At 48.4% G+C, this 14,314-nt stretch overlaps 1 protein-coding gene across 2 annotated transcripts in view; it reads right to left on the bottom strand.

The window, feature by feature from the left end:
* The window catches only part of LOC135173779 (zinc finger SWIM domain-containing protein 6-like), a 474,519-nt gene that overhangs the window by 239,986 nt on the left and 220,219 nt on the right, over nucleotides 1-14,314 (bottom strand). For both annotated transcript variants that reach the window (XM_064140924.1, XM_064140926.1), the window contains exon 2: nucleotides 7,627-7,983. In XM_064140924.1, the coding sequence (XP_063996994.1) occupies nucleotides 7,627-7,983 (357 nt within the window). The remainder of the gene's footprint in view (nucleotides 1-7,626; nucleotides 7,984-14,314) is intronic.

The following is a 14,314-nucleotide window of genomic DNA, read 5'->3' as shown; positions in this document are numbered from 1 at the left end:
AAGCACGAGACTGTCTCTCCCCAGCCCCTTTTCCTTCAGGAGAACCAAACCCAAACTGCAGCCCGTGGGCATTCAAGTCGGTTAACAGTTCAGCCCAAGTCATTACGTGCTCTTTAGCATCGTCCTCTGCATTTTTTGCAAGCACCTGTTGAATCTTTTCAACATTCTTCATTGCTTGGATTTGCAGAGTTGCTGGCAAACCCTTCATAATAGGGTGCAGTCTCTCCGGGTCCACAGGGGCATAAAACAGGCAATCATAATGTCCCTTATCATAGATAGCCTGGACACAGGCAAGTCTGCGGAGAGCAGTGATGAGCTCAGAGGAGCTGGTGACCTTTAGTTCTGTCGGCTCCCTACGGTAGGCTGGGCGGATGCTGCTTGCCCAGTAAGATATCCGGGCAGTGAGGCTGTGTGTCCCCTCGGGTTCACGTGTCAGGAACACATCGTCCCCCCAGTCTCCAGCCGCTTCCTCAGAGTCTAGAAGGACCCGGTCCCCACCGGCTTGGGACACTCGATACACATAGTCAGCGATTGAGTCCCCAGGATCTCTCGCATATTTGACTTGTAAGTCACTGAGCTGTGCGTCTGTAAACTGCTTTTTGATAACGGTGGTCCCTGCACCACCTTTTCTGCCCTTCATGGACTGAGTCCTTATTACAGGTAGCACGTGCTTCTGCACCATGGCGCCCTCCTCACCGGAGCTCTCTTCGCCGCTAGCCACGGGGAAGTCCGGTTCAGACCTGCGCTTTCTGCGTGGCTTTGAGGCTTTCTGCCGCACAGAGGCACGTGCAAAAGAACTCTCTGAGTCATTAGCAGAGTCTTTTCTGCCTGGTTTCGGGGAACTCCTCTCCCCCGAAGAGCCCCTTGGGGCATTCTCTGCTTTTCTTCCCGATTCCCGCGAATCACTCAATTCACATTCAGATATGGAGACTGAAGAGGCAGTGTCTGCAGGCATTACAAGCCTTTCTTTCATCTGGGCAGTCAGTGCCGCGGTCAGGCTCTTTGTCTGCGCCAGCATGCTTTCCCAGATACTTTGGCTTTTAGCTTTTTCTGCTAATAAATCCTTTTCCAAGGCCTGAATTCTTTTTTCATAATTTTCAAATTCAGCCAGAGTCTGGGTCACAGTATCACAGTATCACAGTATCACCAAGGTTGGAAGAGACCTCACAGATCATCAAGTCCAACCCTTTACCACAGTGCCCAAGGCTAGACCATGGCACCAAGTGCCACATCCAACCTTGCCTTGAACTGCCCCAGGGACGACGACTCCACCACCTCCCCAGGCAGCCCATTCCAGTGCCCAATGACTCTCTCAGTGAAGAACTTTCTCCTCACCTCGAGCCGAAATTTCCCCTGGCGCAGCCTGAGGCTGTGTCCTCTCGTTCTGGAGCTGGCCACCTGAGAGAAGAGAGCAACCTCCTCCTGGCCACAACCACCCTTCAGGTAGTTGTAGACAGCAATAAGGTCACCCCTGAGCCTCCTCTTCTCCAGGCTAAACAACCCCAGCTCCCTCAGCCTCTCCTCGTAGGGCTTGTGCTTGAGGCCTCTCACCAGCCTCGTCGCCCTTCTCTGGACACGACTGACCCCAGCACAACAGAGAAATGCTCCGTTGGAGACTCAGTAATCACAGGGTCTGAGCACTCAGCTAATTTCTCCAGGATTTTCTCTGGATTTTTACAATTTTTCTGAGCCCAAATTAAATCAAGTCCTGTGATTAGGCATCCCTTTTCATGTAGAAATTCTATGATTGAACTACCCTGCACACACTGCGCCATACTGTTGCAGAGGTCAGGAATTGATACGTGGCCGAGTCGGGAATTTATCAAAAATAGATATTTTTTATTTTCCCAAAAACCCACCCCCACAACTATATATACAAAGATTAATTTAGTTTGATAAGCAGATTCAGTTGCATGAGAATTAACCTACAAGGATACCATCAATAATCTGACCATATTGGAAGTCAGAAGTTGGAAAAGGCCTCAGCTATTAATTAATAGCGGTTTCTTACTAAATTAAGCTAAGCCAAATAACTCACTCAGGCTGACTTGTGCGGTCTGCGTTCCTCCTCCAGTAGCTGCAGGTGAATCGTTAAGGGTCGTTAAGGGTCGTTAGGCACACAAAGGTGTCAGTAGGAAAGCGAATTCCTGAAGGTCTCTGCAGTCCAGCCGAGGGGAGTGTGTGAGCTCAGGCAGACACATACGTCCAGGCACGGGCAAAATCCAAAGCGGGAACCCCAAAGGCGGGAAGACCCCCAATATTTAGAACCTTCGCTAGACAAAGGGCAGAGTTACCGCACCTTAGGCGCGAAAGCGCACGGCCAATCCCAGCCTGGCTCCAGCGCGGGAACTCACGGGGCAGTCGTCCCCCCCTTCATGGGGCAGTCCTCCCCCCCTTTCACGGCTGCAGGGCAGGCGAGGGGGGGGGGGGGAAACAGGCGGCTTTTCCCCTTTCCCCCCAAAATCTGGGCAGGAGAGGAATTTAGGGGTACAGGACTCCAGGACAGAGATCAGGTTAGAAAGGCAGGATCTGCCCTTCCTAAACCCATGCTGGCTGAACCTGAGCCCTTTGCCATCCCTTAGGTGCGCTCTTATCACCCCCAAGATAACCTGTTCCATCAGATTCCCTGGCACTGAGGTCAGGCTGACAGGTCTGTAGTTCCCAGGTTCCTCCATCCGACCCTTCTTGTGGATGGGGACCACGTTGGCAGTTTCCAGTCTCCTGGGACCTCTCCGGTGAGCCAGGACTGCTGGAAAATGATGGAGAGCGGCTTGGCCAGCTCAGCTGCCAGCTCTCTCAGCACCCTGGGATGGATCCCATCTGGTCCCATGGACTTGTGGGTGTCCAGATGGCTCAGCAGGTCCTGAACTAATTCTTCATGAATTTCCAGGGGAACACACCGCTCCCCGACCCCATCCCCCAGTTGAAGAGGCCACTTGCCCTGCACTCCTCCCTCCTTACTGTTGAAAACTGAGGCGAAGAAGGCATTCAGGACCTCAGCCTTTTCTTCGTCATCAGTTATAGTGTTCCCCTCCTGGTCCAGTAAGGAGTGGAGGCTCTTCTTGCCCTTCCTTTTGGCGTTGTTAAATTTATAAAAGTGCTTTTTGTTATAGGCAGGTGATCTTATGTTCCACTGCCTATGCTATTAGAACCAGGAGAAGATTTCTTCTGGTTAGCTTTTTAATTAACGATCAAAGTAACAGAATTACAGAGCAAATCTCAGATAAATGCTCACTTGCTATATAATCAGAAGAACCAACTTTTGCCTTCAAAGAATCTTGTATTTTTAATATTGTAAGCATAACATAGAATCATAGAATCAACCAGGTTGGAAAAGACCTCCAAGATCATCCATTCCAACAGCAATCACTCTGTGAAGAACTTCCTAGAATCATAGAATCATAGAATCAACCAGGTTGGAAGAGACCACCAAGATCATCGAGTCCAACCTATCACCCAGCCCTATCCAGTCAACTAGACCATGGCACTGAGTGCCTCATCCAGTCTTTTCTTGAACACCTCCAGGGACGGTGCCTCCACCACCTCCCTGGGCAGCCCATTCCAATGGGAAATCACTCTCTCTGTGAAGAACTTCTTCCTAACATCCAGCCTATACCTACCCTGGCACAACTTGAGACTGTGTCCCCTCGTTCTATTGCTGGTTGCCTGGGAGAAGAGGCCAACCCCCACCTGGCTACAATGCCCCTTCAGGTAGTTGTAGACAGCAATAAGATCACCCCTGAGCCTCCTCTTCTCCAGGCTAAACAGGCCCAGCTCCCTCAACCTCTCCTCATAGGATTTGTGTTCCAGGCCCCTCACCAGCCTTGTTGCCCTTCCCTGGACATGTTCCAGCACCTCAACATCTTTCTTGAATTGAGGGGCCCAGAACTGGACACAGTACTCAAGGTGTGGCCTGACCAGTGCTGAGTACAGGGGAAGAATAACCTCCCTTGTCCTACTGGTCACACTGTTCCTGATGCAGGCCAGGATGCCATTGGCTCTCTTGGCCACCTGGGCACACTGCTGGCTCATCTTCAGCTTACTATCTATCAGTACCCCCAGGTCCCTTTCCTCCTGGCTTCTCTCCAGCCACTCAGTCCCCAGCCTATAGCGCTGTTTGGGGTTATTGTGGCCGAAGTGCAGAACCCTGCACTTGGCCTTGTTAAATCTCATCCCATTGGCCTCTGCCCACCCAGCCAGCCTGTCCAGGTCCCTCTGCAGGGCTCTCCTACCTTCCAACAGATCAACACCTGCTCCTAGCTTGGTGTCATCTGCAAACTTACTGATGCTGGACTCAATCCCCTCCTCCAGGTCATCGATAAAGATGTTGAACAGGACTGGGCCCAGCACTGATCCTTGGGGAACACCAGTAGTGACAGCTGCCAACTGGATGTGGCACCATTCACCACCACTCTCTGGGCTCTGCCATCCAGCCAGTTCTTGATCCAGCACAGAGTGAATCTGTCCAAACCATGAGCTGCCAGCTTGGCCAGGAGCTTCTTGTGGCAGACAGTGTCAAAGGCTTTGCTGAAGTACAAGTAGACTACATCCACAGCCTTCCCCATATTCACCAGGCGGGTAACCTGATCATAAAAGGAGATCAGGTTGGTGAGGCAGGACCTGCCCTTCCTAAACCCATGCTGGCTGGGCCTGATCCCTTGGCTATCCTGTAGGTGCTTTGTGATGGCACCCAAGATGACCTGTTCCATGACCTTGCCTGGCACTGAGGTCAGGCTCACAGGTCTGTAGTTTTCTGGCTCCTCCTTACGACCCTTCTTGTGGATGGGTATCACATTGGCCAGCTTCCAGTCTTCAGGGACCTCTCCAGTGAGCCAGGACTGCTGATAAATGATGGAGAGTGGCTTGGCCAGCTCAGCTGCCAGCTCTCTCAGCACCCTAGGGTGGATCCCATCCGGTCCCATGGACTTGTGAGGACCCAAATGACGCAGCAGGTCCCTTACTGCTTCCTCATGGATTAGAGGGGGACTGTACTGATCCCTGACTCCATCCACCACTTCAGGAGTCCAGCTGTCCTGGAGACAACCTGTCCCACTAGTGAAGATTGAGGCAAAGAAGGTGTTAAGCACCTCTGCCTTTTCCTCATCCTTTGTCACTATGTTCCCCTCTCTATCTAGTAAGGACTGGAGGTTGTCCTTGCCCCTTCTCTTGCCATTCATATATTTAAAGAAACACTTTTTATTTTCCTTGGCAGCCGTGGCCAGCCTGAGCTCCAAGTGGGCTTTTGCCTCTCTAATTTTTCCTCTACAAGACCTAGCAACCTCCTTGAACTTCTCCTGGGACACCTCCCCTCTTTTCCAAAGGTGATACACTCTCTTTTTAATCTTTAATTCCTTCAGCAGCTCCCTGCCCATCCAGCCTGGCTGCCTCCCTCGTCGGCTCATCTTCCGGCTCAGTGGCACTGCTGCTCCTGTGCCTTCAGGAGTTCTTTCTTGAAGTAGGTCCAACCTTCCTGGACCCCTTTGTTTCTAAGGGCTATTTCCCAAGGAACTTTCTGAATTAGTTCCTTAAATAGGCTGAAGTCTGCCCTTCGGAAGTCCAGTGTGGAGGTTCTGTTGATCCCCTCCTGGTTTCTCCATGTATTGAAAACTCAATAATTTCATGGTCACTGGACCCCAGGCAGCCTCCAACCACCACATCCCCTACCAGGCCCTCTCTATTTCTGAGCAGCAGGTCAAGCAGGGCTGCCCCCCTGGTAGGCTCACGTAACAGCTGGGATAAGAAGTTGTCTTCCACACATTGCAGAAACCTTCTAGACTGTTTCTTCTCTGCAGTGTTTAAGTCCCAGCAGATGTCTGGTAGGTTAAAGTCGCCCACCAGAACAAGGCCAGGTGATCTTGAGGCAGCCTCCCGTTGCTTAAAGAGTAATAAATCAACCTCTTCTTCCTGGTTGGGTGGTCTGTAACAGACTCCAACCAGGATATCAGCCTTGTTGGCCTTCGCCTTAAGTCTCACCCATAATGACTCAACTTGATCATCTTTGATTTCTACCTCCATGACATCCAGAGCATCCCTAATATACAGAGCCACTCCCCCGCCCTTTCTCCTTTGCCTGTCTCTCCTGAAGAGTCTGTAGCCATTGATCACAGCACTCCAATCATGTGAGCCATCCCACCACGTTTCAGTGATGGCGACAATATCTTAGTTTTCCTCCAGCACCAGAGCTTCCAGCTCCTCTTGTTTGTTACCCATACTGCGTGCATTAGTGTACATGCACTTCAGCTGGGCTGCTGCTTTTACCCCTAGCTCTAGCCTACCATCCTCAATTCCCTTTGATTTATCTCTGGTGCTGTCATGTTTAACCCCCTCCCCCTTCCACTCTAGTTTAAAGCCCTCTCAACAAGCCCAGCCAGCTTATGTGCCAGGGTCCTTCTCCCCTTCTGTGATAGTTGTGTCCCATCTGCTGATTGCAGACCTGTGGCAAGATGAAGTTCCCCAAGATCAAAGAATCCAAAGTTATGTTGGATGCACCAACCTCTGAGCCACTTGTTCATCAAATATGCTTTCCTATTCTTCTCTGTATTCCAGCCTGTGACTAAGGGTACAGATGAAAAGATTACCTGTGCCCCTGCTCCCTCAACTGCTAACGTCCAGCCTATACTTCCCCCGACACAACTTGAGACTGTGTCCCCTTGTTCAGAATTCATGAGAGAGTGATTTGAAAAGAAAAATCAAGAGACTATAGATCCTATTTTGTAACTCAGCTTTTCGGTAATAGCAATTTATTTTCTAGTGTTTCCTGGATTTTCTACTTTTTTTTTAAATTTTATTAAGAAATATCAAGTCAATTGACCGGCAACTTAGAATAGGAAACAAAACCCTTTTTGCTATTTGGGTTGCAATACAAGCATTAAATCTCTTTCTAAAAATACTTTAAGTACTAACGAGTAAAGAGATATTTTGGCAATAAAGAAATAGCTGATAATGGTCAACATGTCTGATTAGTATAATTACAGACAACACTGATGAATTTTAAGCACTGTCTGCAACACCTGTCCTTTCTCCTCTTACATTAGCCATAGTATAGCTAATGTAGCTATTATAAACCATCATATGTCCTTCTTTTGTCATCCTTGCCTTCCCCTTTTCTAATCACTCTTGAGTTATTTAGTCTTCTCTGCACCACTTGCATACTCATCATACTTCTTCCTTCCCCTTAATTCCTTTTGTTGAGGCTATTGCCAACTCTCATGTGATACATGCCTTCAGCTTACACCTGAACATCTTCCTCTATTGCTTGAAGTCCTCAATGTGCTTTAGCCTCCTTTTCCACTGCCACCAGGCAGCTCTGCAAACCACAACATGTCCCACAACAACTAGAGTAAATCACTTTGCCTCTGGCCACATCTCCATAGTTAGCAAAGCCCAAAGAGCTCCCAAAATTTACCTTCTTGCAGCACCACCTGCCTAGACCCTGAGGAGAGGAGTCAAGGCTGCAGATAAGCCAAATTATCAGAAAGATTCCCTTTTGTTCCACCTATTCTGTATCTAACAAACGTGTCTTTTCTCTTTTCTGAAAAGTATTGCTTCCTAAACATCTTAAAGCAAAGATTCAGTAACAAACCAAAGAGGGAATGAAACAAAGGGAAGAACAAACATCAAACTTACCGTGGATTTGATTGATTTCTGAATTCTTAGAAAGAATTTCATCTGCTAATTTTTGAGCAGTTGGCAAAACTTCTGTGTGGTGCACTGTGATCAAATACTGTGCAATTTTTTGTAGTTGATCTCTATTCATTTGAAAGAGTGTTTCTGAAATGGGAAGATGCAGTTTGACCTGATCAGGCTTGCGGATCCGGTATAAAGAGAGTGCCACAACATGGGCACAGTAAAATATATCCTTGTTTCCACAGCTACAGGTCACTGATGTAATCTTGCAACGATCAAAGCTGATAGCTACATTGCAAACAGTTTCTGGCTCTGATTGCATTGCAGGCTCTGTCACCGTGCCACTCAGGTGAAAACCTGTTAGGGAGAAGAAAAAAAAAAAGGGAGCTTACATTATTAAATAAAATACTGTTTGTCATTATCAATAACCTTTCATTAATAAAGTAAAATTCATAATCTATTTCTGAGACAATATATATTGTAAAGAACTTTCTTTACCTATGTCATGGTAGGCTTGACAGGCCAAAAACAGGCTTCTCCATGCCCTGGCTTGCCTAGGCATGTTTCCTTGCTCCCCCTTTTCTGTGCTGGGGGGGAGGCAGCTGCAGGAAGAACAAAAGCCCTGGCTTTACCTAGTATGGTCAAGCTTGGCAAAGTGCCATTCTGATTGGCCAATCTATGTCCAAAGGCCCATTAGTCTCGGCCCATATCGATAAAAGAAATACACAGGTAAACGCAGTGTGCTCTGCCATTCTATTTGTGCTTGCTGCGGGTGCTGCTGCTACCTCATTGCATCCTCAATTTGCCTGGACACTCCAGATCCTGGAGAGCTTACCAGAAACAGGCTCTAAATGCCTGCACGTGATTGGCCTGCATGGCCAGCACGACATTGTTCTAAGACTGCACATCACATTGCATCCTGCTTGCCCCTTGTGCTAGTTTGAAGCAGGCTAGAATGTTTCGGTGAGAAGAACTAGATTACAGGCTGTGGAAAGGAAACAATGGTGATGTATACTTCTCTCACAGTCTTGCTGAGAAGTATAGGGACAAGAAACAAAAACATTAGATAACACACTCACTGGGCATTCACTTTCACTCAGGCTGCCAGCTGAGCTGCATCTCCCTAACACACACTCCAGTTTGGGCTAACCCACTTTGCCTCTTAACCTCTAGCCAAACCTCTATTCTTCCTTGGGACTGGGGTAACGTTGAGAGGGGCAGGGGGAAGGTGGAGGGGTGGTTCAAAGCCCCTCCTGAGGACTCAGGTTTCTGGGAGGGGAGTTGTGTTTCTGTATTACCTTTTTACCTTGTATATTTCTGCATATAACTGTATATACTGTAAATATCTGCTTGTATATTGTGCTAGCTGTAAATATAAGCTTCATTCATATTTCCAGAGCTGGCTGAGTTTAGTCTGGGTGATTTCAAAGTGTGGGGGGATGGGGACCACACAAACCATCACCTCTTTTTTTTGGCACCCAACGTGCGGCAAATTCATTTTGAGTGATTGTTAATTAACTCTGGGAATCAGAGTGAAGCTAATGAAGAATCTGTTTTACTTAGTGGGGGCAACTGTGAGGCCTATTATATGTTTTCTTGTGTATAATTGGATCAAAGCCCAAATTGGTGATTACTTGTTTAATGTAATTTTTAAGAAGCTAAACTCACATAAATTTTTTGGAGTTGGGGGGATTTCATCCTTGACTATGTTGGATTTAATGCTACTGAGACTTTTACCAGTAACATTACAGGAGTATTCACCATAGAATCATAGAATCAACCAGGTTGGAAGAGACCTCCAAGATCATCCAGGCCAACCTATCCCCCAGCCCTATCCAGTCAACTAGACCAAGGCACTAAGTGCCTCATCCAGTCTTTTCTTGAAGACCTCCAGGGACGGTGAGTCCACCACCTCCCTGGGCAGCCCATTCCAATGCCAATCACTCTCTCTGTGAAGAACTTCCTCCTAACATCCAGCCTATACTTTCCCCGGCACAATTTGAGACTGTGTCCCCTTGTTCTATTGCTGGTTGCCTGGGAGAAGAGGCCACCCCCCACCTGGCTACAATGTCCCTTCAGGTAGTTGTAGACAGCAATGAGGTCACCCCTGAGCCTCCTCTTCTCCAGACTAAACAACCCCAGCTCCCTCAGCCTCTCCTCATAGGGTTTGTGTTCCAGGCCTTTCACCAGCCTTGTTGCCCTTCTCTGGACATGTTCCAGCACCTCAACATCTCTCTTGAATTGAGGGGCCCAGAACTGGACACAGCACTCAAGGTGTGGCCTGAGCAGTGCTGAGTACAGGGGAAGAATAACCTCCCTTGTCCTACTGGCCACACTGTTCCTGATACAGGCCCGCATGCCATTGGCTCTCTTGGCCACCTGGGCACACTGCTGGCTCATCTTCAACCAACTATCTATCAGTACCCCCAGGTCCCTTTCCTCCTGGCTTCTCTCCAGCCACTCTGTCCCCAGCCTGTAGCACTGCTTGGGGTTGTTGTGGCCAAAGTGCAGAACTCTGCACTTGGCCTTGTTAAATCTCATCCTGTTGGCCTCTGCCCACCCATCCAGACTGTCCAGGTCCCTCTGCAGGGCTCTCCTACCTTCCAACAGATCAACACCTGCTCCTAGCTTGGTGTCCTCTGCAAACTTACTGATGCTGGACTCAATCCCCTCGTCCAGATCATCAATAAAGACATTGAACAGGACTGGGCCCAGCACTGATCCTTTGGGAACACCATTAGTGACTGGCTGCCAACTGGATGTGGCAGTATTCACCACCCATCTCTCGGCCTGTCCTTCCAGCCAGTTCTTGACTCATATCAGAGTAAATCTGTCCAAGCCACGAGCTGCCAGCTTGGCCAGGAGCTTGTTGTGGCAGATGGTGTCAAAGGCTTTGCTCAAGTCCAGGTAGACTACATCCACAGCCTTCCCCACATTCACCAGGTGGGTAACCTGATCGGGTAACCAGTAACTAGACGGGTTACCAGTAACCTAACAGGCAATGGAAGTAATGCTTCTGCTTTATCAACAGCCCTCATGAGTGTTATCCTGCCTAAAAGTCAGGCAGATCCTCGTTCAGAATTTTATTCACATCAGACTGTGGCACTTGTGGTGTGTGTGATCTTAGGTCTTATAATTATTGATTTTATAATAATTTTAACATTCTGTGTGAAAAACTCGAGTGTGATGCCTGTAAGAATTAAAAAGAAGGTGCCAGTGCTGTCTCAGATGAAAGATAAACACTGTAACAGATAAACCAAAACAAGGACAACTAGGGGGCACAGCAAGGACCTACCACTACACCTCCTCCTTCCCAAGATTCTGGGAAAGCTGCCAATGTTCTAATCGGGAATGATAACATGGCAGGATTCCCAGGAACACAGGTGACTACACAAAGCCAAGAGGTTCCCTCAACTAATAACACTAACTCAGCCAGTTCAAATCCCCAGGCAGCAGACAACAGGGACTCTACCTCTAAGGCGGATCTGAACACACAGGCCTCAGCCCAGACCCTCAATAATTCAAACATGCCAGCAGACTCGTCAAAGTCTGTCACAACGCAGGCCCTCTTGGCAACTGCCGAAGCCCAAGCAAAGACACGACATTTGACAAAGAGTGATTCAAAAGAGGACTTAGGAGAGGGGACCTCTGGTGAGCAAGAGGAGACATATAGTCATTGAGATTTGGTAAACATGCTCAGATCCAAGTACTCTGATGAGAGGAGAGCTGTGAGGTTGGCTGCCAAGAAAGAGGATGGTTCTGATGAGTTTAAGAGTGCTCTTAGGAAAGTTCTGTTTCTAGGCCAGGGACAACCAGGACAACCAGAGGAAGAGGAGAAGGATGACATCCAGGATTCCAATGATCCCCTCAGAGAGATCAGGGAAGTTATAAAGGAGTACTCAAGGGAATCAGGAGAGCCAATCCTAAGCTGGCTGGTGAGATGCAGTACTATTCATAGAATCATAGAATCAACCAGGTTGGAAGAGACCTCCAAGATCATCCAGGCCAACCTATCACCCAGCCCTATCCAATCAACTAGACCATGGCACTAAGTGCCTCATCCAGTCTTTTCTTGAAGACCCCCAGGGACGGTGCCTCCACCACCTCCCTGGGCAGCCCATTCCAATGGGAAATCACTCTCTCTGTGAAGAACTTCTTCCTGATATCCAGCCTATACCTACCCTGGCACAACTTGAGACTGTGTCCCCTTGTTCTATTGCTGGTTACCTGGGAGAAGAGGCCACCCCCCACCTGGCTACAATGCCTCTTCAGGTAGTTGTAGACAGTAATAAGATCACCCCTGAGCCTCCTCTTCTCCAGGCTAAACAGGCCCAGCTCCCTCAACCTCTCCTCATAGGATTTGTGCTCCAGGCCCCTCACCAGCTTTGTTGCCCTTCTCTGGACATGTTCCAGCACCTCAACATCCTTCTTGAATTGAGGGGCCCAGAACTGGACACAGTACTCAAGGTGTGGTGCCAATACCCTTCAGGTAGGAGGCAAATCTGCCAAGCAGCTAGGACCACTCACCAAGGAGAGTGGAGTGGACAAATACCTAGCAAGTCCCCTTGGTAAGGTTAGCTTGTGGACACGCCTTCTGTTGGCTGTGGCTATGAGATATCCTTCCTGATATGATCTGTCATGAGCTGCCAAGAGGTGGAACACTGTTGAGCAGGGAATTAAGCTTCTGAAGGAGTTTGCTGTGAAGTGCTTTGTGGAGATCATGGCACACATGAGCCTGATGACATTCCTCTTGGAACAGGTTTCATGAAGAAGCTCATTAAGCTTGCTCCTTCATCCTATGCTAACATCTTGGCCAGCAAGTTTCTATCAAGGAGTGATAATGGAAGGTCTTTCACTGTTGGTGAATTCACTGACCAGCTCAGGCAGGTAGAGGACAGCTTCTCACATTCTGCCATAATCTGTGCCATAAAAACTCTAGGTACAGTGATAAAGGATGGCATCAAAGATAGCATCAAGGAAGGTTTTAAAGATAGCATGAACGCACTGAAGGAGGATCTTAGAACGATTTCCAATCTGGTGATTGATACCATCCCTGCATCATCTGAATGGGTGCATGTTTCTGCCATCAGGAACACAATCCCACCTCCTGCAAGGCAATTCCAGCCCAGGAGGAGGCAGATTCCACCTAGACATCAGCAATCACGTGCGTCACTGTGGATAATTCTGCATGACACATATGGTGAGATCATGAACAAGTGGGATGGTCAACTTTCGGGGTGCAGAGGCTGGCGAGAGGCGAGATCGGGGCACTGAAGAGTCGACTCTGTAGCTTCTATGCATCAGTACAATTTTATTAGGGTAGTGCAGTGTCTTATATAGTGCTCAGAGGAGGTGTACTCAGCCAGCCAGGGGCTTGTACAAGTGGACAGTACAGATTGGCTCCAAGCCACGTGCAGGGTACAGATAGGTTACCCTGTAGCAAAACAACCTGTGGTTCCACCCAAGGGGGCTGGCAGGGTCAGCCCCCAGCAGCTGTGCGTGGGTTACTCACTTGATCGTAGCCTAGCTTCCTTGAGCCAGCAAGCTCAAGAACATCTCCCATCACAAGGTCTCATGTTTACAGCTCATGCCCCGCTGCGGGAGAAATTCTCCCACAGTCAACCTACTTCAGCTCTTTCAAAGAGAGTCAGGGAATTGCAGAGTGGCAGAAACAGAAGCAACAACGCCAGAAAAGTAGCTGTCACTTCTTCAGCCCCCCAGAGCAACTGCAATTATTCCAACAAATGCAATTTCTCTCACAAGAACAGCAATCACTGTGTACACACCACATGCCATATTCAGCATTAGGGGTGCCCTGCCTCCAGCCAGGAGAAGAAAAGGGATAGTGGAGAAAACCGAATCTATTGGAATGTATTCATTAGGTGGCCTGGCAGTTCAAAAGTTCAGCAATACAGGGCTTTAGTTGACACAGGTGCTCAGTGTACTTTGTTGCCATCCAATTGCAAAGGGACAGAGTCAATCACTATTTCTGGAATCATTGGTGGATCTCAAGAGTTAACTAAGTTGCAGGCTGAGATAAGTTTAACTGGTAAAGAGTGGATGAAACACACTATTGTAACTGGTCCTGATGCACCTTGCATTCTGGGAATTAACTTTTTGAGACAAGGTTGTTTCAAAGATCCTAAGGGTCACAAATGGGCTTTTGGAATAGCATCTGTAGAGACTGAGGATGGTAAATGGAAATTGTCCATTAGACCTGAACTTTCAGATGAATCTGCAGTTGTGGGACATCATGACATAGAGGATCTGGAGCTGCCAATTGCTGCTCAAGCTGTGCACCACAGCCACTACGGCACTAATTGTTCCCATTCATCAGCTGATTCATCAACTGGAGAGTCAGGCTGTCATCGAGAAAGCTCATTCACCTTTCAACAGTCCGATTTTGACCTGTGCGCAAACCTAATTGAGGCCGTTGACTGACAATTGATTTTTGTGCCCTCAACGAGGTGACTCCACCCATGAGTGCAGCTGTGGTGGACGTGCTGGAACTCCAGAATGAGCTGGAATCGAAGGAGGCTAAATGGTATGCTACCATAGACATTGTTAAAGCTTTCTTCTCTATTCCCATAGCAAAGGAGTGCAGGCCTCAGTTTGCATTCACCTGGAGAGGAATCCAGTACCGCTTCAACAGTTCGCCTCAGGGGTGGAAACACAGCTCAACCATCTG

This window comes from Pogoniulus pusillus (assembly GCF_015220805.1).
Source record: "Pogoniulus pusillus isolate bPogPus1 chromosome W unlocalized genomic scaffold, bPogPus1.pri SUPER_W_unloc_1, whole genome shotgun sequence".
Lineage (NCBI taxonomy): Eukaryota > Metazoa > Chordata > Aves > Piciformes > Lybiidae > Pogoniulus > Pogoniulus pusillus.
This window is presented reverse-complemented; position numbering and strand designations above follow the sequence as displayed.